Below are 27,643 nucleotides of genomic sequence, written 5' to 3'. Positions count from 1 at the left end.
GGGACGTTGGACCTGATTCTCCATGGTCTTTTGAAGAAGGTCTGCTCAGACATCGGGGTTTGTTATATGTGCCTACCAGACCGTTGAGAGCTCTCATCATGACACAATGTCATGATAACCCCGCTGCTGGTCATTTTGGATTTCATAAAACATTGCATTTAGTCACCCGGACTTTTTGGTGGCCTCGGGTTCGCCATGATGTGTCCTCTTACGTCGCTTCTTGCATTCAGTGTAGGCAAGCGAAAGTGGCGTCAGGTGCGCCCCCTGGACTCCTCCAACCATTGCCGACTCCGAGCAGACCATGGGGAGCGATCTCCATGGACTTTCTCACGCATTTACCATCCTCGTCGGGCTTCACGACGGTGCTCGTGGTAGTTGATATGCTGACTAAAATGGCTCATTTCATTCCCTGTCGGAGATTGCCATCGTCCCGCACTACGGCCCAGCTATTTTTGCAGCATATCTTTCGTTTGCATGGACTGCCGGATAGAGTGGTTTCTGATCGTGGGGTTCAGTTTACGGTGCAATTTTGGAAACAGTTAATGGCGGCGCTACAAGTTCAAGTATGCTTAGCGTCAGCGCACCATCCGGAAACTGATGGCGGGATGGAGAAGGTGATTGGTATTCTTACCCAATATTTGAGGTGTTTCGTTAATCTGCGACAAAATGATTGGGCGAAATAACTCCCATTAGCAGAATTCGCTTTTAACAACTCGCAGCACACCTCCACTCGTGTCACGCCATTTTTTGCGAATGTGGCTTATCATCCGCGCTTCTTCCCATTAACGATGATGGATTTCCCGGTTCCTGAGACCCAAGATTTTCTGGAAGAACTACAAGCGGTTCACCGTTTAGTAGTACAACAACTTAACAGGGCAAAAGTCGATTATAAACGGTTTGCGGACCAATCACGTCGAGCAACGCCTCCGTTAGCTGTGGGTGATAAGGTGTGGTTATCCACAAAACATCTGAGGATCAATCGCCCTATTAGGAAGCTAGACCATCGTTTCATTGGTCCCTTCCCGATTGAGGCGGTTATTAACCCTGTGGCATACCGACTCACTTTGCCAAGTTCTATGCGCATTCACCCTGTTTTCCATCGATCTCTTTTGGTTCCTGATTCTCTGGAGTGTCATCTGCGTGATTCTGCTGGTACGACTCCCTCATCGATGCCCCCTGAGGAGGCTGCTGTTGAGGACACGGTGGTCAGCGTTATTGATTCGCGTTGGCTCAAGGGTCGTTTCCAGTATTTAGTCGGGAGGAGAGTGGATGACTCGGAAATTTGCTCATGGACGGATGCGTCTGCGGTTCATGCTCCAGATATGATTCGGGACTTTCATAAACGTTTCCCTTTGAAACCGCATCCAGATCGTCAGACCCGGGGGAAGGGCCCTGCGGTGAGGGATAGTGTTGTGGCTCCGGACTTGGATTCAGCTCCTGTGGCTGATATGAGCTCAAGTGAGGAGGACATGGCAGAGAAATATGAGCCAGCATGGCTCAGTGATTGGAATGATAATCAGGAGGAGGAGATGGACGTGACAAGAGAGGACAGACCTGATTTAGTAGAATGGTCAGGACCTTCGACCTCCTCTGGTTCAGTATCTGATCATCAGCCGGGAATGGCTGACAGAGAAGTTTTAAGAGAATCTTCAAGTGGAGACGAGAACTTGGAGAATTGTTGGTTAGATGTCAGGAATAGACACCGCTTTAAGAGGCAAGACCAGCTGGAACGCAGGAGAAGGGCAAGTCAGTAATTAGGGAAATTAACTGTTGCCCTAATAACTATAAAAGGATCCGCCTGAGTTTGAAAATTTGTCAGGAACAAAGCGTTTAATTTACGTGGAGTAGGAACGGTCAAAGCTCGGAGGCTTGTGGATTTAAGCCAGGATTAATGTGCTGTAGACTGTGAATAATAGCAGCTGTTATCTTCTGAAACTCCTCTTTGTTTGTTTTGCTTTTGAGGATGACTGCTTTCGGCGTTGCTTATTTGATTTTGAAGGTGGGACATAACATACATACATACATACATACATACATACATACATACATACATACATCATACATACATACATACATACATACATACATATATATATATATATATATATATATATATATATATATATATATATATATATAGTTATTCAACTTTGTTCGGGTATTTTCCCACGTCATTGTAGTTGTGCTTTTAAAGTTGTAGCAACATTTCGGCAGAATCTCATCTGCCATCATCAGGCTTCTGTATTGTGTTCGCCTGTGAGTCAGACTTTTACAGTTGTTTCAGTTTTAAATTTGGGGCTAGCCTACTGCTGTGCCAGAATGGTTTTGTCTTCATCCTGATTGGTTGGGAGTCTTGGTCTGTGTTTATTGGTCTTGGAGTTTGCTGTGTTCTGCTTGATTGGTGTTTCTAATATCTTCTGTCTGTTTTGTGGCTTTTTTGTGTCTTGATTGGCTGGCAAAATTGTGTTCCTGTATTGGAGGCTTTTAGTGCAGCTTGGCTCCGAGTAAATGGACTGCTATCATTAGTTAGGAAGCTAGGTTTCATCTGGGTGCCTGGTTGGGGTGTGTTTGAGCTGGAGGTATCAGGGGGGATCTGTTTGTGCCCAGGTGTTTGCCTGGCTAGTGGTGTGGAGATTTTTTTGTTTGTGAGTGCAGGCTTCCAAATGATTGACAGTCTGGTGGAATCATCTCTTCTATTCATGCTTTCAGGTCTTTTTTCAATCTCTATGGCTTTATACATATACATATACATTCAGTATATATATGGTGTGTGTGTATGTGCGCGCGCGCACACACACACACACAAATATACATACATATAACTTTGTTAAAAGTTTTTTTAACAAAAAAAGAGGAAAAAGTAAAAAACAAAAAAACAGAGCAAAACCACCAGACCAATGGGTTATAGGAAGTTAGGAATGAAATCCTTCAACTTTAGGGAACAGAAAAACTATGCATCATTGGGAAGTTTATCTGTTTTTAAAAGGAAGGTTGTAGGGAAAAAAAACCCTAATAATTTGAATACTTTCTGCCATGTTTTGAACTGCAACCTTCTATTTGCAAGGCAAAAGTTGTCATATAACCATTCTGCTACTACAGCAGTTACAGTAAAGATGGGCTTAAAAGACATTAGAACAAAATAGGTCAGATAGCTTGTGGTACGTTCGTGTAGCTGCATGTGAATGCTTTAACTTTCTCTATATAGATAAGTGAGAGAAGTTTGGCATATTGGTGAAAGCACCAGGGTGGAAACTGGGAGATCGTGAGTTCTGGTTCCACCTTAAGCATGAATGATCTTGGGCCAGTCACTCTCTCTTAATCCTAGGAAGCAGTCAAGAGCAAACCATTTCTGAAATCTTGCAAAGAAAACTGTAAGGAGTTGTCCAGGCAGTTACCATCAGTCAAGACTGACTTGAAGACACCAGAATAGACAGGCAGAGACAGACAGACATATATGTTCAAGAAGATCTACCCACAGGAATGAAAACAATTGGCTATTTCTTTTCTGGAACAGAAAAGTGGAAGAGCAGAGCGGCAGGGGAATTGTCCAGCAAGAGGATGGTGAAAGCCTATAGTTTCCACTAAAACCTTTGTAAGCTATTGCTAAAGTGTTTGAATCTAGACAGCATTTTTTAAAGAGAGGCTCAGTGTCAAGCCTGGCTTGAGCAGGAACAACTTAAAACAGTAAGTTCAGTTAATGCCTTTGGGTTAGCTTATTTAACTCATCAAATCCCATCACTGCATTTGAGGTATAAGAATATCCATATCTACATTCACCTACCCAATAAAGAGAAAGCTGAGTAAGTCAGGCCAAGGCAAAGACCAATAGGGTGTGTAGAATAGAACTATGTGTAAATGATGGATTTCTCCTTTGATTTATATCCTACCTTTCAGCCCTGAAAGCAGCTTGTGACTCCCTAAAGAAGCAAGGAAACAACTAGTATTTATGTAAACTACTTGAAGTGCTACATACAGTGCAGGATACAATTTAATAATTTAAGGAAGTTCTGGCAACATTAATCCTGATTGTTCCTTTAGGGAACATGATCCCAGTTATATATGATTTTGCCTGTCTTGGAGAAGGTGTGTTCCAGAGTCTTCCCCTGTGAGAGGGGAAGGAAATCATGGTTTAGGAAGCAATTCTTCTCTAGTATGTATTTAATATTACCGGTACATGTTTTAATAGCAGCGAGGATTATCTTTGCACAATATTGGAAAGATGAAGAAAGACCTCAAGATGAAGAGATAATTAAGGAGATATTAGACTGTGAAGAAATGGAAATTGCAAATTGTTCTGTTCTGACAAACACATGGCTAGCAGTTGGCTCATAAATGTGTAAAACATGCTTTTGGTGTCACTTTATGGGAACATTCACAATAATCCTTCATGGCTCAAAATAGCAATAGCACTTAGCACTGAGACTTATATACCACTTCACAGTGCTTTAAAGCCCTCTCTCAGGAGTTTACAAAGTCAGCATATTGTCCCCCCAGTAATCTGGGTCTTCATTTTACTGACCTTGGAAGGATGGAAGGCTAAGTATCCACTCTGAACAAAAGAAAATAAAGAATTTTAAGGATTTGAAATAAACAGCAAAAAACAAAATAAGATTTTGATCTAAGAAAGTTATAAATGGATTAAGGGTGCAGATAAATTTGGAATATTGACTTTTACTAGAAGTTTTGGGAATAACTACAAAACATAAATAGTCTGTTATGGGAAACAAACTTATTTTGGCTATTCTGGCTATAACAAAGATCTTTGTCATAACAAAGATAAGCAATGATTTTAGAAACTGGACATTAGAGGAAACTAACAATTGTAAGCAAAGGAAAACATATAAGAATATTCTTGATGTCAGTTAATACTTAGGCTTACAAAAATGATATAAAATATTTCAGGACCACAAATATGAAAGGAGAATATTTGAATTTTACATACACATTATACATTTATGATCTTTAGGAGACATACAAATGTTTTAAATATCCATAGTCAGTATTTCAAGCCAAAACAACATCTGTAGAGATAAAAAAATAACATAAAAAAATCTATTATAGTTTAAAAGGATAGTGACTAGATTTATTCTCTCGAACCCAACCCAGTGAAGGCCCTCAGCCTGTGATAGTAGCCTAGCTCTAGAACAAGTTTCCATTCCTATTTTGTAAATCATCTCTTGTTTTGGAAAAGGGTTGGGCCATTTGTGGACATACAGGCGCTATGAAAGCAAATGGCAACTTGCAACTCTTGCTGTACTGACATGACTTAATGTGCAAAATATAGTCTTATTTTTCTTCCAACCCTCAATTTGTGGTTGATGCCCATGAATCAAACTTTTATTTATGGGCCTAAAATCATTACTGAGGTCTTGTGACTTTGTGTTACATTTTGAATATCATATTTTGTTAATGATTTATGTTAATTTATTTTTTTTATCATGGATGTTTTATATGTCTGTAATGAGGTAAACACCAGATTCGAGAGTATGCAATTAAATGAACAAACAAGGAAATAAATCATTACAATTGTTTTCCCACCCACATAAATTGCTGCTTCTTTTTGCTGGTACTCCAAATCATTTAAGGAAAAGACTTGGTGGAAATAAATAATTGTGTCAAACTTTCACTAACATACACACACCCCAGTAAATCAAACTGGCCCTCTTTTACCAATCTTATTTATGGCTAAATGGGTATTGCAAATCTGGCCTAAACCAGGCTGTCAAACTGGCGGTCAGTGGGCTGGATGTGTCACATGTAGGCCACACCCACCCCAACTCCACAAAGGCAAAAAACGCTGCGATACATCCCAATACATCACATGACGCGATCAAGTTTGACACCCATGGTGGTCTAAACTGTCAATCCATCTGCACTGTTCCACAATTCTTCAGTTGTGAACACCCACCTTCTGGAATGATCCCCTCCCACGACATCATTGGTCCCAACTCTTTTGCCTTCAAAAAAACAAACCCTGAGGTTTTCCTTGGGCATTAACCCAAGATTATTGGAACTCCAAATTGGAGAGGATGCAAATGTGAGATTCTGCCTGCTGACTTACATCTGTTTGGATTTGAAATGAAAATCTTTATCCTGTTTTGGTCCATTTCCTGTCATCTAATCTTGTATGCAGTGTTTGAGTTGGATGGACGTATCATTAAAGAAACAAAACAAGCAAATGAAGTTGAACAGAATCAGCTGTGAAAACTCCCAGAGTTTTTTCTGACCTTTTCCCTTATCTAGTTCCCATAAAAGCATTTCTAAGCCAGGGGATGAATAAAATGATCAGCCCTTACATGTGATGATTCTTTGATTCTATGACAAATTAACATTATTCGTCCAGGAAATATAAGCCGAGACAAGAGTAAACACAGTAAGCTTTGAGTAAATATTGTGTCCACTTCTGGAAACAAAGCTAGTGATTTAACGGACAACATATCTGCTGTTTAAAGGCCCTCCTGAATCCCCATAGAATGCAAAGTAAAGATGGGAGAGCTACATCACCAAATCAATTGTGCTCTCTGGTTTTGCCACAAAGCATGAAATAGCTGCTGAAATAAACCAAGGTAGGACAATGTGTAGCCTGCAAATGAGTCGTCCACCAAGCAGACGACCGATGCTTAGCTTTTGCAGCATGGTTATTTTGAAGAAATTTGGATTCTAGAGATATTGCAATTAAGAAGTGGATAAATAACCAAATCCTATCACCAAAGTTTGATCCCCAAGGTAAATTTGCCAGAGTTTTCTCAGATAACAAAAAGTTCTTCCTTAGGAAACAGATATTAGATGGAGGATTCTTGGCTTTGCAATTCAAAAGAGTTTTGGATCCAAAGTGCTGTTTCCAAGCCTTGAGAACTTTTAAGATGTATGGAATTCAACTCTCTTAATTTCCCAACCAACATCCTTTCCCTTGGCTCTGCATGGGACAGACCCCACTGGTGGTTTTGCATCCAATACTGAATGCTCCATCTCAAGAAGATTCATAGAACCTGGAATGGGTGCAAAGCAATGAGAATACAGGATAACAGAGCTGGAAGAAACCTTGCAGGTCTTCAATGCCTTGCTCAAGCAGGAGACCCTAAACCACTCTGGATAAATGGCTATCCAATCCCTTAAAGCAATCCCTTGGTGTTGAAGCATCCCAATTTCTGGAGGCAAATCATTCCACTAATTAATTGTTCACATTGACAGGAAATTTCTCCTGTCGTATAGTTTAGAGAAGCACAGCTTAGCATTGCTGAATTTGCATACATTCTGCCAAATTGAAGTGGTCCAAGGCAGAGCAGAAGGCTGAGCTAGATAAAGGCAGTTGTGGCAGGCAATGACCTTCCTGAAACTCCCTTCTGTTGTTAACAAGTTTTTGCTTTTTACACCATGTTTTTTATAGCATGAGATTACCAGGCATCCAGCACACACCATGGTATCCTTAACTCTCAAGCCCCAATAGGATGAATTGCAGCAGATAGCAGGATCCAGGAGTGGGAGATAAGCTTGCTCTGCAGAGTTGATGCCAGCTGTCCATTTGCTGTACCAGAGTGATGGTGTCAGTATGCTTAAGAAGAACGATAAGCCTAAGTTTCATTTTGACTTCCCGCCTTGTAAAATGGAAGGAGGATCTCCCAGTGATGAAGAGCATAATGTAGGTGTGGAGAATCTTTGGTTCTTCACTTACTGCTGAACCGCCTCGCCATTGGCCATATCGATGGGGATGACTGGGAACTGAAGTTCAACAGCATCTGAAAAGCCACATGTCCCTCATATTTCATGCAATGGATAAGTAGACTGCCTGTCTAGCTTCATCATTTTTTCTTTCAAGGCATCAAGATCAAACTAGAGCAGAGCAAAATGGCAGATCTATATAGCTAGAGGTGAAGGTGTCAGAATAGGAACACGGTTCAGATTCAAGTCTCCAATGGAGATGGAGTTGACTGGGTGATTTTGGTTAGTGTCATTCCTATGAGATACAGAACCAAAAATAAAATCTACAGGACTAGAATGATACCACAGCAGTAGGTGTTGTGACTCGGAGGTTTGAACCTGCTCTGTCAGAAGACATAGGCTCGAGTGATGAGGAAGATCTGGCATTAAGGTTTGAGCCTGCTTTGCTGGAAGTTTCGGAGTCGTCTTCCTCCCCAGAATCTTCCTCCCTGATTGTGCCTCAGGTGTCGGCAGATAATCAGGAGAGCGTGCCGGAGTCATTGGCTGAAGATCAAGCCGAGAAATGCTGGTCTGATGCAAGGCAAAGACGCAGGCAGAAACGTGAAATACAACGTAAAAGGAAATGTCAAATCAGGGACTGAGAAAAGAGACTGACACACCCCTCAGGGAATATAAGGAGGCGTGTTAGCTCTGAATCCCTGTTCGGGTCAACTTGTTTATTTGAGTTAGCAGTTCGGACAAATTATTCTGTGTGGCGTTTGCCTCTGATTTATGGTTCTGCTCGTTATCAGACTTGGTAGGCAGCTTCTGGGAAAACTGCCAAAGAAGGATTCAGCCAAAGGAAGTTAACTCTGTCATTCCTGTTTCTGTCTGTTTGTGTATTTTCCTTTGGAAATTTGGACTCTCACCTTGTGGCTACAGGTGAGACAGAACAAGTAGGCTATAATAATATGGTAAAATCTTTTAAGTCTGATTGTACTATTCTCTCTATTATATCCTTCAAAGTAGAGAGAAGCCAGCTTCAGCATCTTCCTAATATTGTTTCTGTTTGCAGGATCTAAGCAATGCTTTTGTCCTTTCTTTGCTTATGTAAGTTTCTGAATATTTGCTTTAATGCCACTTCTCTGGATCTCAACAGCAGTTTCTCTTTCTTTAGCCAAATCATTCTGTCAGAAAAATTATTGCAAAGATAAAATTAGGGGAGAACCCCTAATTATGTCGAACTCTTAGAAGAAAGGCAAGCATTGATGCAGTAAAAAAGCACACCGATACTGACTTTATGGTGATCCTCAGTCAACCAGGTCATGATTGTCCAGAAAGTTCTTTTTCAAAAGGCAACTGGCTTTGTTTTTCCTTGAAGATATTTTGCTTCTCATCCAAGAAGCTTCATCAGTTCTGGCATGATGGTGTGGGAGGGAATGGAAGGATTAGTTCTGACTCTCCCCATCCTATCAGAACTAATCCTTTCATCCCTCCACCATCCTGCCAGAACTGATGAAGCTTCTTGGATGAGAAGTGAAATCTGCTCAAGGGAAAACAAAGAAAGTCCAGTTGCCTTTTGAAAAAAAGCACCTTTGGGACATCTATATTAGCTTGCAGAATGCTTACTTGAATAGGGTTCTTGACAGACTGGTTCTTAAGATATGTTAGAATTCCACACAAATGTTCACCACCATTGCAAATGCTCATCTAATTAGGAGGACATTTATTCACAATCTGTTCATTTCAATATTAATGGTCTTATTTGATTGACTGATTGATGATTGATTGGAATTAAGAAGACAAACAACAAGCACCTATGTCCCTGAATCATCAAGGGATACTGCTTTTATTATTCCTTTGTATATTGTGTGAATTCTAATAATATTTGCTTCTGGTGATACATTTCTGGGCAGGATCTGGCCAAAGGAACATAAAACACTAGGTTGCATGAATATGTTCAGAGCTGCGCTTCTTGAAAGATAAGAGTAATACAATGTCAAAGCTGCCAAGGAGCAGAGAAACTAGAATTGGAAGAGAAAAGATGAAATGAAGATTCACCAGAAACAAGAATATAGGCCTGTTTTATATTAAATAGCAGTGTGGCAAATATACAGTACAACACTAGTTCTTTCATTGCCCACTGTCATCAGCAATCAGATGGAGACCTGCGGTTTCCAAAAACAACATTCATGATTTGGCAATATAGTGGTTTTTTTTGTGTGCCCTCAAGTCAGTCTTGCCTCCTAGTGACAATATTGGCAGGTTCATGCCATTTTCTTGGCAAGATATTGGAAGTGGTTTGCCCTTGCCTGCTTGCTCAAGCTGACAGAGTATGACCGATCCAAGATCACACAGCTGGCTACAGCAAACAGTCTCTTTGGTTTTATCCTGCTCCTTTAACCACTACACCAAATGGATCCTCCTGGCATTGATTAGATCTCTCTCAATACTAGAGACACTTCTTCCATTTACTTGATGCAAACCATGGACAGACTCAATGGTCTGGAATGACTAGAAGTGACTTGTATCCAAAATTTGGGCAAGGTGGTAAGCCATGTGCTGCAGAACATACAAGGACAACCTAGGCAATAGTTCAGCACATTCAGAACCCAACTATCCAATAGTTTGGCATAATTGCAACCTTTATCACAAATTGGAACCTCCTCATTGGTTTAGGTTCAGATTGACTGATTCTAGTCATCAGGAGTATTTTTTGAGAACACCCTCCAAGAAAGTCTCAATGTCTCAACACACTTATTGACCTAAAAAACAAAGTAAAAAAAACCCCAACCCCACAAATCCCCAACTTAAAAAATGCATGGGTAGGACCTAGCAGTTTTCAGGACAACTCCACTTAACCTTCCAGCAACATTATTGCTGTTCTACTTCGGATGCACAAAGATCCGTTCCACACTTAGGGTCTGCTCAGTTCCTTCATTCTTATAAATGTCTTGGTCACCAGCCACACCAGACGGAAATGCATCCTTCTATAGATAAGAGGGCAAGAAAATAAAGTAAGAGTTGAGTCATGAATTTGGAATCTTTCCATAAATTTCAAAAACGCCACTTAGAAATATTGTCCGATAAGGAACAGAAGTAACAAAGTACTTGAGGCAAAAAGGTTTATGACAATTAATAGGAGTCACTTCCTACTTTCATCGCTCTTGGTGGCCCTATGGATATGCCCCACTAAACAATGTTTTGCACAGTATCATTTTGGTTGCAGTGCTTTCAAAATGACACTTAACTAAAGCATGTTACTTATAAAGATAGCTAAAAAGATATTTTGCAGCCAATCCTTTTCTCTCACCCTTGCAAGGTAGTCCAGGCAAGAAGCACAACTAGGGGTATTAGCTCTATCTTTATTGCAAGGTTATATTAACAGAAGCTTGTAAGACTGAAAGTATTTCTCCCCTCCCCTCCTTTTACTCTTTGGAAAACTAGGGAGGGTCCCTTCTGAAATGCTTCCCATGTTTTCCCCCCATCTGCAGATTAAACTCCTCTTATCACACCATTACTTAGTTCTTCATTCTCTCTCCCAAGGTCATTTTCATATACCATTTTATTTTCCCAGAAGGATTCAAGGCATACTTGTTTTATTAATATTTTGCATTGGTGACCTGGAGAACTCAAGCAGTTGAATAAAACCAACCAATCAACCAGAAGTCATGTTTGCATAATGTCTTACGTTTGATAGAATTTAACTTCCTTTCTATGGAAAAAACACTTGGAAAAAGTGAACAAAGTAAGAGATGTTTGAGTAGAGGCTTTCAGGAAGAACTAGTCAATACAAAGCTTAATCTGATCCATAGTAAAAGTAATCAAAATATGTCAATTCCACAAAATGGGAACTGTTGACTCTATGTGTGATGTAGGGATATAAATAATCCAGTTGTGAACCATGTTTGTGAACAAAGTCTGAAAGGATGAAACCTATTCTATTCTATTCTATTCTATTCTATTCTATTCTATTCTATTCTATTCTATTCTATTCTATTCTATTCTATTCCATTCCATTCCATTCCATTCCATTCCATTCCATTCCATTCCATTCCATTCTCCATTCCATTCCATTCCATATTCATATTCTATTCTATTGAAAGAAGCAATGACAAAAATGTCACATGCTCTTCCAGCCCAGTTTCATGTACAGCCATTCCTTTAATGATCATTTGAAGTTACTGAAAAAAGTGACTTACAACTGTTTTTCACACATACAACCATTGCAGTATCCCCATGGTCACATAATCAAAGTTGGGTGCTTGGCAATTGTCAATTTGGCAACATGACAAATGTACCATCCCTGGGTCATGCGATCACCATTTGTAACCTTCCCATCCGACTTCCATCAAACAAAGACAACCGCATGATTCACCTAATTACTACAGTGATTTGCTTAACAACTGTGGCAATAAATATAAAACGGGGTAAAATTCACTGCCTTGCTTGGCAACAGAAATTTGAGGTGTAAATTGAGGACTCCTGGTATAGCTTATATGATTACCAATCTCCTTTAAATGAAATAGAGTCATTGAAGAATAGGGCTGGGTTAGGATGTGTGCTCCAACATTAATTATAAAGAAATGGAGAATTAGTGAAAAGAAAATGAACCCAACACAGAATTTCTTCATAAAATAGTTATCAGCTTTGTTTATTTCCAGTCAAGATTACCAGAGCAAGACATTTGTTTCATCTGAAAATTTTTCCAGCAAATGAACCAAAACTTCTAATGCTAGCTCCTGCATTCAAAAAAAACCCTTTCACCCTGTCTCCGTTCTTCGAAAATGCTAAAAGTATTGTATGGAAACCAGCCTTGTCCTTTTAAAATGGAAAGATGGAATCATGCACAGATAGATTTTGATCTGTAATGTCAACCAATCGGCAATTAAAAGTGTGGTGTACTCATAAAATACCCAGTACTTACAAAAATCCAAAATCTATTTTTCTCTTTGGACTTATACCTTCTATGGAAGGTGAAAATGCTAATTATTTATAAGTTACAAGTATTACCAGCATTGTCAGTTATAAGAAAGTTGCTGTTTGGGAGCTGACAACCTTGTTACAGAGAGGACCCTGTCCTTTCTGCCCCTTATCTGAGGAAATTCAAGAAATGTACATCTGATTGTTTTCTTAGAAACATTACAAACAAGGGCAAATTTTTGGTCTAGCACATCACTATGATTAGCAGTAGCCATGATCACTTTACTCTAGCTGCTTTCCTAGTGGGTATTTCTCATCAATGAAATGCAAACACAAATATACAGATACACACACACAAATTTTGCTTTTTTTGCGTTGCTTTAACTCCCATCCACTGATGTGAGTAAGCCTTCATTTGGCAGCTGGTTTCTCATGAGAGATAGCTTCCTGCTCCGCTAGTGTTTTGCTTTATTTATTTGTTTAAAGGCACATTAGCAAGCTTTCTTTATTCCTGGCATTGCAGTGTATCACAAAGGCTATGGAAGTATCTGAAATCAAGCCACATGCCATCTCCCACTGCAGGATGTTAACACCAGTGCAGTATAGAAAAGCCAGGTTGGGCCCTGTTTAGTCATGAAGAATGGAAGCAAGTTGCACCCTTCTGAAGGCCTAGACTGCAGAGGTTGGGAGAACTAAAAGGCACATTAAACTCAGACATGGGGAAGGGCTAAGGAAGTGCCACAACCTTACTGCATTCCTTCTCTTCCATTTGCTGGAGAGAACTGAACAGCTAGAAGACACAGTTTTAATTCTTCCACAGAATCATCAGTTGCAACCTGCAGCATGCTGGCAAAAGCTCCAAAGCTTGAGGTAAAACACGGGCCTCAGCCTGTGCAAAAGGGCTAGGATTTCAGTCGCACAACCATACTGCAGGCCAGCATTTACTGTTTTAATTGCAGGTAGCCGCACTGAGCCTTTGGAAGCAGAGGTTTGCCTGCCGCTCACCTGCATGTCAGTGCAAAGACCTTTAAGACAGTTGAGAAAGCATTAGAATTACAAAGATTTCTCCTCCCAATGCTCAGTATTGTCAGAAGCAGCGTTTCCTATGTAACAGATTAAAGTCATTATCTTTGGCATCCAATTATTCTCTAAACTATACACAGACAATTTATTCCTTAGGTCAGAGCCTCAAAGCACTACTTCCTATAATATTCACAACATACAAATAAGGGAAATGTTTGAGTTCACATCTGGCCGATGGCCATTTTTTCTCTACAGCCATATGAACATTGCCAGTGTAGTTTGCCTCAGAGTATGGAACTTTGATAATGTATCTAGTATTCTAAAGAGCAAATATACCAGCTTGTAATTATTATTAGTTTTTATCAAGAAAGCCCAGATAAACCAATATACCAATGTTGGCTGTTTTGAGCTTATTGCAAAAGGCACAAGAGTGTTACAGGCAAATTTTGGGTTATGCAGCAAATTGGTTCCCCCTCTCACTTCCTGAAATATACCGTCTGTCGCTAGAAAGCAAGTTCAGAAGAATGGGAGCTTTGACAGGAGATGCATTCCAGAGCTGCTTTGGTCTTTTTCTTGGACTTCTTTAGCTGAAGTGCCAGATCTGATGAGCATCTGCAGTGTTGCAGGGAGCCATGGATGGATGCTCACCTCTTGCAGACAAACACCAGTTAATTGCTACATTCTTAAGCAGGTGATCCTAAAAAAAAAAAGGCACACTGTTGAGATAGAACATAATCAAAGACTCCACTGACTAAAATGGCTAGGAATTCTGGGAGTAGAACTTTAATATCTCTTTTTGTTTCTTTCTTTTTAACTCTACAGCTAAAGGTTCTGTTAAGCCAAGAAGATGCTCTACACCTGGAGTGTCAAACTCACATCGTCACAGCGGCATCATGTGATGTATCGGGACTTTTTCCCCCTTTGCTAAAACAGGCATGGGTGTGGCCAGTGTGTGACGCATCTGGCCCATGGGCCAGGAGTTTGACAGCCCTGCTCTACACAAAAGGATAGGGCATGCTGGCCATGCTTCCACCTGGAGGACCTTCCAGTATGGCTCACATTTAGTCAACCTACGCCCTACCCTTTGAGAAAAGTGGTGCAGTCGAAGCTAGAAACAGCCCCATTTGCTGATGTAACATCACCACCTGGAGCACGCTCAAACCACTTCCTGTGTAGTAGGACAACTTTTCTCATCTTCAGGTGCAGGGGATAAAGCTATTTTTTATGTGCAGATATAGGTGGAAATATATCACTCCCAGCTTCTGCACTGATAAAATCATGATATCTGAAGATGGAATTAGACTTTTCTGCTTCTTAATCCTTCATGACATTATCTGAACTGCCAACGCTGGTTCACATCTGGAGGCCTAAGCCAAACAGCCTCTTTTGTGAAAATTTATCTTTTTCTGAAAATCTTTCCATTGACTTTGAACAAAGAAAAAGAAAGATTTCAGAAACATTTAAGTACATATGAACTATTTCCTTAAATAGTTTTGAAACTTCATTTAATTCCTACAGCTACAAAATGAAAACTGAGCAGCTCTTCTGGTTATTGCTAGGTGATGACTGATGTGTCTCTCTCCCTCCAGAATGATGTCATGCAGAGGTAAGAGTACAGTTGATTGGCAATTAACTCCAAGCTGGGACAAAGGATCTCTTAAAAACATTTTTCAAAATTTTAATCTGACTTAACTGTATACCTAACATAATCAAAATTTGGCAAATAGATTCCTTTTGTTCAAATGATTTTTTGCCATTTCACACAGTGCTACCTGACAGTGTGATGGGCAGCATATAAATTAAATACATTTCACGTTTCCTTTTATCCAGTTTCTTTTTCTCTCAAAGAAAACTGCCAAGAATCTTATTTTTTCCTTCCTTCCTTCCTTCCCTTCCCTTCCCTCCAGCCTGCCTGCCTGCCTGCCTGCCATCCTTCCTTCCTTCCTTCCCTTCCCTCCAGCCTGCCTGCCTGCCTGCCATCCTTCCTTCCTTCCTTCCTTCCTTCCTTCCTTCCTTCCTTCCTTCGTTCCTTCCTTCCTTCCTTCTTTCCCCTTCCCTGCCTGCCATCCTTCCTTCCTTCCTTCCTTCCCTTCCCTCCAGCCTGCCTGCCTGCCTGCCTGCCATCCTTCCTTCCTTCCTTCCTTCCTTCCTTCCTTCCTTCCTTCCTTCCTTCCCTTCCCTTCCCTTCCCTTCCCTTCCCTCCAGCCTGCCTGCCTGCCTGCCTGCCATCCTTCCTTCCATCCTTCCTTCCTTCCCTTCCCTTCCCTCCAGCCTGCCTGCCTGCCTGCCTGCCTGCCTGCCTGCCTGCCTGCCTGCCATCCTTCCTTCCTTCCTTCCTTCCTTCCTTCCTTCCTTCCTCCCTTCCTTCCTTCCTTCCTTCCTTCCTTCCTTCCTTCCTTCCTTCCTTTGCATATACCTGCCCATCTCACAAACAGGACTCTGAGCGGCACATAAAAAAAACTGAATGTAAAGAAGGTGGGATATTTTTTAAAAAAAAGCAAACATTACAAAAGTACCATAACGAAAGCAACCCTATTAATAAACAGACTAGGAAAGAGTATCTTCAATGTTACAAGCAATGTAAGCCATGTCAGTAAATTTCATTTCCCTCAGATTCTCAAGCCTTTTGACATAGCCACATCTTTGTAGCAGAGATTGAACTCATCATCTTTGCCATCAGGTATTTCCTTAAATTCTTATTATCACCAGCCTAACTCATATGCTACTCTTGCTTCAGATTTTCTTTTGAAAAAAGAGCCGAGTAATGCAAATAGGGACCTTCAAAACGGACTCCGAAATTGTATTTTTAATTGTCGGTACATTTTTAGCAACCAGATGTGTTAATAGATTCCTTAGCAGGAAAGGCATTATATTCTGAACTTTGTCATGTTTGAGTGTGTATGTGTGTGTGTGTGTGTCTACAGTAAGAGATATTTGGCTGACATGTAAAGTGAGGTTGGCTGCAGGTAGAAATAACTGATCTGGAAAGAGATGGCTTAAAGAACAGCATATTTGTCTGTAAATTCACAGATTAAACTCACATGTGTCCGTTCCCATTCTTCATTTTCTGGCACTCGGGAGTGTTTCCCTGTATAATGACAGTCTCCCAACTCAACGGCCCCTTTCTTGGCTCGGAGGCAGAGCTGCTTGCCAATGTTGTGTCGCAGATCTCGCTGGGATGTATATTCAAAATACTAAAAGCAAAACAGGGATAAGAAGCTTTCACTATTAGAAACAAGGCCAAAAATATTAGTATTTTTTCTAAAGGAGATTTTAATACCGTACTTCAGTACACCAACTTTATTCATTACATTTTCTGTCTTCACAAATCATCTCATCTCCATATATTTCTTATGTTGCTTTTCATTCTTTGTAGTAGCTACTGAGATCTTATAGATGGCGCTAGATGCTAGCAGCAAACTGCAGTGTCTGATGCCTATATGGGCCTCTTTTGCTACTTGCATGATCTCTTTACTTATCTTGGTGAAGGTGGAAAGTCCCCGACTTATAGATGATCTCATTTTACTAACATCACCACTATTCTTAAGGATTGGTTGGGGGTTTGTACCAATGGGGATGGGAGGTCTCACCCATGTGGGATCTATTCTCCAATCCAAATGCTGTATCTATGCTACTGTTCCTTGCTTGTAAAAATGGTATAACAGAATAAACGCTGTCCAGGCAGTCAGACATCTTGGTACCCTGCACAATAACTGGTCTTTGAAACCCATCAATTCTTTAGACTCCACCCCGCTGTCCATCTCCCTCTCCCTCTCTCTCTCTCATAAACTCCATCCAATTACCACTTTTTCAGCTCTCTATTTTTTTTCAACTCATTTGCTTTTCCTTCAGATAGCTACTTATTCCTTGCCTATATATGACCAAGCTTCCCCACATACTTCTTTTATACAAGTAGTTCTTGAGTCACAGCACTTAATTTAGTGACTCTTCAAAGTTACAATAGAACTTAAAAACTTATGATCGCTGCATCATCCCCCATAGTCATGTGACCAAAATTCAGACACTTGGCAATTGACTCATATTTAAGATGTTTGCAGTCTCCCAGGGTCATGTCATCACCTTTTGTGACTTTCTGACAAGCAAAGTCAACAGGGAAGCCAGTTTCACTTAACAACTATGTTACTAACTTAACAACTGCAGTGATTCATTTAACAACTGGGAAAAGAAAAGTCATAAATTAGGGTAAAATTCACTTAACAACTGTCTCACTTAGCAACAGAAATGTTAGGATCAATTGTGGTCATAAGTCGAGCAGTGCCTGAACTGATTACTTCCTATTGTGTTCAGGCCACATTCATCCATCTTTGAGCTGAACTCTTGTTGGACAAACAAGCTTCTTAAATAACCCTTTCAGCTTACTTTTATGTCTTTCTGACATTTCAAATTCCCACTAATAAAAAAAATGGACAGAAACTTAATCTTATAAACAAGAGCAAGGTTGTTGTTGAGTTCTTATCCCAACACTTAGAGGCTGGGCAGGGCTGGGTGGAATGGAACTGATTCCAAATCAATCCTACCAAGACTGAATGGTTGTGGATATTAGGGTCTCATGGACCCAGGGAATTTCATTTAAACTCTTGGATAAGACTTTTCCATTCAGGAATGGTGCACTATCTGAGCTTCTCTTGAACTAAGCTTCTTTTTAAAGAGTAAGGGGCAAGTGGCAGCTTTGACCATTCTTTGCACAGCTCCATGTGTTGCACCAGCTGGAAGGCCCTTTGGTCAATCACTCATGCCCTGATACCCAGCCTTGACTACCGTGAGCTGGACTTCCCACTCCTGATCAACACTGATTGGGACAAGTCTTGGAGGAAGGAGATGAACCAGCACAAAACTGTGCCCCCCTCCATCCTCAGTTCCCAAAACTGATCCAAATGGAAACCATGATCAATGATATCAAAGACTGCCCAGAAGTTAAAAAGAATCAGGTCCCAAAGGTGTTTTTTCAGGAGGCAACTGGACTTTCTTGTTATTCTTTAAAGACGTTTTGCTTCTCATCTAAGAAGCTTCATTTAGTATTTGCACAATAATGGAAAAGCGAAGAGATCCTGACAGATGAGAGTATAATTAAAAAAATATTAGAATGTGCAGAAATGGACAGATTAACACTCACAATTAAGGAAAAAGAAGGAACTGAGTATTTCTCCCCCCCTCAATTTGTATTTGTTTTAAAATATTTATTTTAAAATATCATTATTATAGAATTAATATCATTGTGATGAGCATTATTGCAAACATTTTGATTATGATTTCCTAAAAATAATTGTACCCAAACAAGACACTATTTGATTGAAATTGAATTTTTACATGTTATATAAATAAAACAAAAATTTTGAAAAAAAGAAAAAAAAAGTCCAGTTGCCTCTTGAAAAATCACCTTTGGGACAACCATGACCTGGATGACTGAGAATCTCCCTAAGCAGGATACCCATCCCGCTCTGCCAGAAATCATCCAAAAGTGTGACCAATGCAATTTCTACCCTATATCTGGGTCTGAATTCTGACTGGAAGGGATCCAGATAATACATCTTATCCAGAATTCTCTGGACCTGCAACCACTTCCTTAGAATGAGGAGATGGGAGACTACGAAAATCAATCAGAACGGTTGGATAAATATTGGAGTTATTGTACTTTGAATATTAAGATCTTTATTTTTTAAATAATGTATGCTTGTAGAAAAAATGTTTTTGACATTGTGGACATAATAAGACAAGAAATTTATAATGGCGTTTAAGTACACATCTTTAAGGAAGCACACAGGAACCTGCCTCATGAATTTGATTCAATCATGTCATCTGTTGTGCCTTCTTGGGAATGCTTTGTTCCTAAATAGAGATGTTACAGAATAAAATATGCAGCAAAATTTAAGGAAAATATGAAACACTGAATAAAATTTGTCATCAGATATAAAGTAAAAACTAGATGAGGATTTAAAAATGAAGGATATGAAAATGATAATTCCAGAGAACAGTTGGACTAATGTCCTTTTGTTGGATTTATAAAGCAGTTAAAGAAGTAAAGAAATTTATAACATGGATCAAAAACCATCTGAATGGCTTACACAGAAAGGCTGCCCTGTATAAAAGAAAAAGGATTACCCTAATTGATTTATTCAACTAGGGATAAAATGGGATATGTTTTTATTTTGGGTGGCTCTTTCTGGATTTACTGATAATTTAATTGGAAAAGCATGTTATGCTGGATTTAGTTACATTTATTATGATGTAAAAGTTTTTTCCCCAGTTACTTTACAAAATACTAACTTTATACTACATAAACTGGCCTTGCATTTAACTGCTTTTTTAAAATTTAAACTAAGAAAGTTTGAAGAACTTGTCTTTTTAAAAGAGAAATTATTCCTCACTGGTACATTATATTTTAGTTTTTTTTGTTTATATTAGGATAAAGGGATTACTTTTTATTTTGAAATGTGGGTGTGTTTATAATTTAAAGTGGAGATATCTCATGTATATTTGAACAGGACAAGTTGATAAATTGTGTATGGGAGCTTGTCTTTTTATAAAGGAGAAATGGTTTCTTTTTGTCATGTTAAATTTGGGTTTTTAAATTTTGTTTACATTATGATATTGGGACCATTTTATACCCTTTAAATGGGATGTTATGATTGAGATATAGAATGTGGAGTTTAAAATATATTAATGTTAAAATCCCAGAGATTTGTTTAGATCTTTTACTGGCAATTGTTTGAAAAAGACTGATTTGCCTATTAGAGACGGGTTATTATGGGATGAAGAATTGTATATTTGTTAGCTAAAAGGAGGTGAAGAGATCATGGAATTGTTTATACTTGCCATGATGATGGTGGGAACTCACTTTCTTGGGGGCAGGAGGGTTTTTTCATACTTTCTTTTCTCTCTGTGTCCATCTCTCTTTCTCTCTCTTTTATTATTCTCTCTCTCTCTCTCTCTCTCTCTCTCTCTATCTATCTATCTATCTATCTATCTATCTATCTATCTACATATATACACATACCCTGTTTCTCCAACAATACGGCCTCCCCCAATAGGAAGTCCCAGCATGTTTTATAGGCATGAAATGAAATTAAGCCCCTCCCCCCAAATTAAGGCCTATATTAAAACATGCGAAATGGGGGGGAATGGTGGGGGGGCTTGCCGTTAGGAAGTACTTTTGTTGCACACCCGGATATGGTGCTGCCTGCGTTGACCCCGATACGAAGTGCCCCACCAACGCCGAGGTCAACATCCAAGCCGTCACCGCCCGCCCGAAGATGCAAGGGGGAGGAATTAAGTCACCCCCGAAAAGATGGCCTAGCCATTTTTTCGGGGCTCAAAATAAAATAAGACCCAGCCTTATTATATGAGAAACACGGTACATACACACACACACACACACACACACACACACACACACACACACATATATATATATATATATATATATATATATATATATATATATATGGTATTCAGCTTTGTTCGGGTATTTTCCCACGTCATTACAACTTTAAAAGCACAACTATAATGACGTGGGAAAATACCCAAACAAAGCTGAATACCATACATGTAAGTACCAGCAAAACTTAAAACACACACACACACACACACACACACACACACACACACACACACACATATATATGGCTGCCCCAAATTCAAATCTGAAACCACTGTAAAAGTCTGACTCACAGACGGACACAATACAGAAGCCTGATGATGGCAGATGAGATTCTGCTGAAACGTTGCTACAACTTTAAAAGAACAACTACAATGGCGTGGGAAAATACCGAACCAAGCCGAACACCATACATGTAAGTACCCTGAAAACTTAAGAAAACATATATATATATATATATATATATATATATATATATATATATATATATATATATATATATATATATATATTTGTTTTTTAAGTTTTCTTGCTACATGTGATGGTGTTCATGTTCGGTATTTTCCCACGTCATTGTAGTTCTTTTAAAGTTGTAGCAATGTTTCAGCAGAATCTCATCTGCCATCATCAGGCTTCTGTTTAGCTAGCACCTAGCAAAAGAGCTACAGCCCCATGCTGAAACAGCAGCTTCCCATGTACAAAACTCATACCACTTCTTGGAAATGATCAAAGATCTACACGTGGAGCAAGAAGATCTGCTTGTAAGTTTTGACATGGTTTCCCTATTCACTCAAGTCCCGATAAAAGAGACCCTTGAAATCATCAAAAATAAATACCAACCAGCCAAACACCTCATGGAACTAACAGAACACTGCTTAACCAACACATATTTCATATACAAAGGACAAAGATACAAACAAATAGAAGGAGCCCCCATGGGATCACCACTGTCACCTGTCATTGCTAACCTGTTCATGGAAGAATTCGAATCCAGAGCCCTGGCCAATGCCATCCTCAAACCCAAACTATGGTTAAGATACATCGATGACACATTCGTGATTTGGCCCCATGGACAAGAAAACCTAAACAATTTCCTAACACAACTAAACAGCGCACACCCCAAAATCAAGTTCACCATGGAAACAGAAACAAACAAACAACTACCATTCCTAGATGTACTAATCTACAAAAAAACAGATGGCACACTAGGACACACCATATACCAGAAGACAACACACACCAACCGCTACCTCAACGCCCAATCCCACCACCACCCAGCACAGATAAACTCCGTGGCTAAAACACTAATTACCAGAACCAAACGCCTGGCAGACAAGACACACATTAAGACTGAACTATGCACCCTGACTAAAGTACTGACAGCCAACGGCTTCCACAAAAGCAAAATCACCAGCTTGATCCACAAAAACACACTGAAACATAATAGAGACCCAGAAGATGAACAGACCTATGGAACAGCTGTCCTGCCCTACATAAGAGGTACTACAGACAAAATTAGTAAGGTACTACACAGACATCACATCAGGACTGCCTTCAAAACAGACAGAAAAATAGCAGCCATCCTTAGCAACCCCAAAGATAAAATTGACCTGGAAAACCAAGGCATATCGAAGTCCCCTGTGCATCATGCCCGGCCACATACATTGGACAGACCAATAGAAGAATAAGTACCCGCCTGGATGAACACAAAAATGCAGTCAAAAAGCTGGAACACACTTCCTCACTAGTCCAACACATGGAAGCTACAGGTCATAGCATCAACTTCAATGGCACCAAAACCCTGGCCACTATGGAAAACCCTAGCCACAGAGTCATCAGAGAAGCCATGGAGATTGAAAAAAGACCAGAAAGCATGAACAGAAGAGATGATTCCACCAGGCTGTCAATCATTTGGAAGCCTGCACTCACAAACAAAAAAATCTCCACACCACAAGCCAGGCAAACACCTGGGCACAAACAGATCCCCCCTGATACCTCCAGCTCAAACACACCCCAACCAGGCACCCAGATGAAACCCAGCTTCCTAACTAATGATAGCCGTCCATTTACCCGAAGCCAAGCTGCACTAAAGGCCTCCATTAAAGTAACACAATGCTGCCAGCCAATCAAGATACAAAAAGAGCCAAAAAACAGACAGAAGATATCAGAGACACCCATCAAGCAGAACACAGCAAACTCCGAGACCAATAAACACAGACCAAGACTCCCAACCAATCAGGATGAAGAAAAAACCATTCTGGCACAGCAATAGGCTGCCCCAAATTTAAATCTGAAACCACTTTAAAAGTCTGAACCACAGACGGACACAATACAGAAGCCTGATGATGGCAGATGAGATTCTGCTGAAACGTTGCTACAACTTTAAAAGAACTACAATGACATGGGAAAATACCCGAACCAAGCCGAACACCATAGATATATATATATATATATATATATATATATATATATATATATATATATATATATATATATATATATATATATATATATATACATACACACACACACACACACACACACACACACACACACACACACACACATACTTATTCCCTTACGTCAGTCAAAATACTTTCTTCCCTTTAGCTGAAATTTCATCTGCTGAATATTCATTATTTAGCCCTCTTCTAAAACAATTTTTTAATCGTATCTGTCTCCATTTCATCTGCTCTTTTAATCAGTGCAGCTTATTGTCATTGTTCTTAAAATTATCTTTTTTGTGGTATATAATCTCTCATCCACATTTTTGCAACTGCCATTCGTTCATAGCAACTTCTACTCATAAATTTTAATATTTCCTATTACTGTAACTCCCAATGCTTCCATGGCTCTTTGCAGCACAATCCTTTCTTCACTTTTCCAAGCAGCTTCAATATTATGATTCTTTACATCTATTTTTCATTTTTCTATGTTCTAGTTATAGTATTAATCTATGTTCTAATACTTTCTCCATAAAAGTATAGAATACTTTTGCTTCCTGCAATCATTCTAATTTCAGCAAAGATTCTTTACTTCTTTCCTCTTTTTGAAAGGTATAACCTGGATTCAATGTTTGCAGGAGGAGAGATAAGGATGGGAGCATTTTCATGAAGCCCATACCTGGTTGCCTCCCATCCCATGACAGGGATACAAAATTAAAGGTTTTCCACCATGGTTGTTTTCTCCAACATCCAGGCACTGCTGGGCACCTTCATTTCTAATCTGTAGTGGAATAGATTTAATAAAATTAGAAGCATATTAACAGAACACCCATACAAAGCTTCGGGTTTTAGCTAAACAGCTTAAACAAAAGTGTTGTTTTAATGTTGCATTCTTTTTCTAAACATATGTACACTTTTATCTCCCTTCTGAGCTCAATTGGCCTCAATTGGGAATTACAATATTTATGAACATTCAAGTAATCAGTCAATGGCAAGACAGCTTGAATGGGAAATGCAGAGCCAAATAAGGATAGATTTGTTTCCTTAGGTCTTTCAATCAACTGTAAGCCAGTTTGTGAGTGAATTTATAATACACCCACCCCAATGAATGTATCAGATTTAGTTCCCAGAGATTGGGTTGCAATTCTCCAACAACTTTAGAGATCTTCTTCATTCTCTTGATGTATTCACTTCTAATGTTCTTTTTGACTTCAGTGTGCTTGATATTACTAGATGCTCGCATAATTGTAGTGATTTTATTCATCCAGACACCCTGTTATTTCTATAGGTTATCTTGATAAATTGTATTTTCACTTACCGCTCCATAGAAAGCTGGTGTGAGGTCTGGAATGAAGATCTCAGGGTAAACAGTTTGTAGGTACCAAGTGAAATTTTTGCAATGTAACTGTTCCTTCAGCTGCAGTCGCTCACTGAGGTCTCCGTATGTTTTCTAATAAAGCCATAACACATGCATTTTTAAAAAAGAATCACATAAAGCAAACAACCGGGCCATTTTCAATTTGTTTACTAGAATAACTAAAGGTCTTCACTGTCTTTATTCTTTAATTTATTTAATCCATAGATTAAATCTGAGACAGTTCCAGATAGAATTTGATTTCTAGGATTACTTTCAGATATGGAACACTCTACACCTGAGATCCTCCAAGTTTCTCTCCTTCATTAGATCTTGCAGGTCCTTGAGAATAAAGCCAAAACTCGATTTTATAATCTATCAATGGATCTGTTTTTGTATCTCTTCCCAGTCACTCTGGTTCTAGAAATAAGGTCACCTCAGAGTGTCTAAGTCATTGAAATAATAATTGGAAAATGCTCTAAAATTTCTATTCTTTTAGTAAGGTTCCCAGCAATTCTGCTGGAGAATCTTGTCTTTATTTAGAGGAAACAGAATCCATTAAATCAAATATATAGAATGTAAAGACAAGACCTAAAGATTTTGTACATTAAGGGAAGTAGTTCTCAAGGAAAGTACTTCATACCTCTCTGGCCATCTGGGAGGCCTGCTGGTTCCTTCTATAGAAGATTTCCTTATAGTCATCCATCCAGACTTCTGCCAAGCGCACTTGATTCCTAGAAATGACTTGAGTCCCTTTGGGGAAGGTGTGTGGACTCTTGGAACGGAACACATGGCCGACTACGGAGCAGGGGATTATCTCCAGCTGGCCTCCACACTGCCAAACCTGAGGATGCAAGGCAGAGGGGAAGAATGCCATTCAAACCACGATAAAACAACAAACTCATACACTGAATGTTGGAGCCAGGCGAAGGACATAAGATGTGAAATTTGCACATCTTTTCTTTTTAAAACAGGAATCAGGATCAGATTCCAGCTGCCTAAAATCAGGCTCCTTCAGGATAGAAGCAGCCATCAAGTAGCAATAGCATTTATATGCCACTTTATTGCGCTTTATAGCCCTCTCTAAGTAGTTTACAAAGTCAGCATATTGCCGCCAACAATCTGGGTCCTCGTTTTACTGACCTTGGAAGGATGGAAGGCTGAATCAACCTTGAACCGGTCAAGATCGAACTCCTGGGCAGTGGGAAGAATTAGGCTGCAATACTGCATTCTATCCACCATGCCACCACGAAAGAGCATCTTCTTAGGAAGATGGGGTGGCAGTTGTGTTGCAGGCAATATCTTAAGGAGAAAAGGTCTATATCTTTCATGTCTGATTTCAGTTTTTCCCATGCTTTAAAAGAGAGTGGTCCTTTCAAAAGGTAAACTGGAGTCCTGCCCCAGAAAATAAAGGAGCTCCCAAGATCAATAGTATTCAAGTCTGAGGAAATGCAATACCCCAATTTTCTCTGACCAAAACTTGGGACTGGTTCAACTGAGAATGGACCACTCTCCAAAGAATCTGCATCTCAGAGAGGTGGCTTTAGTTAAAGATTTACTCGACCTGCAACTGGATTGGATAAATACTGGTAATACTATGTTGATAAACAAAATAATCTTTTCCATCTGGGAGCCATTCTTAGTCACTGAGGACCAGGACAAAAATCTAACTTATGTAATTTAATTAGTAATACATTTATGAATTAAGGCATATGCTAAATGTGTAATAAATAATTTTACCTCTGACACATTAAAAAAAACTTGGTATCAATTTTGAACACGCCACAAGCAAGGCTTGCAAGGCAAGTTCATGTCTGTGCCTTGAGATTACACTCATGCTTAAGGACTCTAGTTCTCTGCCATTCTTGGTCTTGCAAAACATGTTCTCTGCTAGGGTTGGGTTTGTCTTATTATTATTATTAATAATAATATTTTTAATACTGGGTAACAAAATGTCATCAGAGCAAAAGCAAAGCAGAAAAAAATACACAAACACATGCATTAACCTGGATGGAATGTGACCTTGAATTTAACATTATGCCCAACTTTAGTTAGACAAAAGCAAAACAAAAGTATTTTTGTATTTCTGTAGTTTTATTTAATCTGAGACGACTGTCCCATTTTAAAGGTACCTACTGAAGGTAGAAAAACTTATATTTGTTTCAGGTAGTTACAGGAAATTGCAACTCAGACCAGAGGTTCTTAGCCTCACATTAAAAAAAAAAAAACAGTATTCCTGTTTCTTATATTTTTTGCCACAGGGTGGCATTCTACACAGCATTTAAGACCTCGCTTTTAACATTTAAAAAAATCTTTATGTGCAAAGTTATCAACAAAGCATCTGCACTGCAAAATATTGGGGAAAAAAACTTCTGTAGATCCTTAGTTCAATTTCTTCTTCACAATATCAATAGTAAAATAGATGATGCTTGAATTTTCCCAGATACTTTTATAATTTTCTAACAATACTACGATTTTTTTAAAAAATTGCAGTTGATGCGTACATTATGATCAAATTTGGTATACATACTTAGAGAAACAAATTATAATTCACTGTATCTCAGAATCAGTTGATCCCTTAAACTGGGAGTAATTGTGGAGAATCCTGGGGGTAAGAGAACCATTTCTAATTGCTTGTTTCTAAGCTGAGGATCCAATTTGGGACTGCTGCTGTCAAGATGCTTGTGTAAAACAGCAGGATGTGGGTTCTGTTTTTTTTTGGGGGGGGGGAGTAATGATTTGAAAGGAGGAAAAGGGGTAATTGGGCCAAACAGTTTAAGAACCAATGCTGCGGCATCTTTGCACCTGCACTGTGATCACTGTCCCGGGATTGGACAGCAAATGAAAGTTTTACTCCCAGATGGA

At 39.4% G+C, this 27,643-nt stretch overlaps 2 protein-coding genes across 4 annotated transcripts in view; both read right to left on the bottom strand.

Annotated features, from left to right (window-relative positions):
- Nucleotides 1–6,233: 6,233 nt before the first annotated feature.
- CELA1 (chymotrypsin like elastase 1) lies at nt 6,234–10,690 on the bottom strand. The gene is given in 5 exon segments (XM_087954196.1): nt 6,234–6,495; nt 7,399–7,494; nt 7,497–7,525; nt 10,496–10,607; nt 10,610–10,690. Coding segments are annotated over 5 exon segments (498 nt in total). The 3' UTR covers nt 6,234–6,315.
- Nucleotides 10,691–12,263: 1,573 nt separating this feature from the next.
- GALNT6 (polypeptide N-acetylgalactosaminyltransferase 6) overlaps nt 12,264–27,643 on the bottom strand; it is a 76,820-nt gene continuing 61,440 nt past the window's right edge. For all 3 annotated transcript variants that reach the window (XM_026677354.2, XM_026677358.2, XM_087956338.1), the window contains exons 7-11: nt 25,422–25,622; nt 24,743–24,874; nt 24,104–24,205; nt 16,626–16,778; nt 12,264–14,281 (exon numbers count right to left, since the gene is read on the bottom strand). In XM_026677354.2, coding sequence (XP_026533139.1) covers nt 14,168–14,281; nt 16,626–16,778; nt 24,104–24,205; nt 24,743–24,874; nt 25,422–25,622 — 702 coding nt within the window. In that variant the 3' untranslated portion in view covers nt 12,264–14,167. The remainder of the gene's footprint in view (nt 14,282–16,625; nt 16,779–24,103; nt 24,206–24,742; nt 24,875–25,421; nt 25,623–27,643) is intronic.

Source organism: Notechis scutatus, chromosome 2 (genome assembly GCF_049901735.1).
Source record: "Notechis scutatus isolate UNSWTSFEM ecotype Mainland chromosome 2, rNotScu1.2, whole genome shotgun sequence".
NCBI lineage: Eukaryota > Metazoa > Chordata > Lepidosauria > Squamata > Elapidae > Notechis > Notechis scutatus.
The sequence above is the reverse complement of the archived record's forward strand: the minus strand, read 5'-3'. Positions and strand labels throughout refer to the sequence as shown.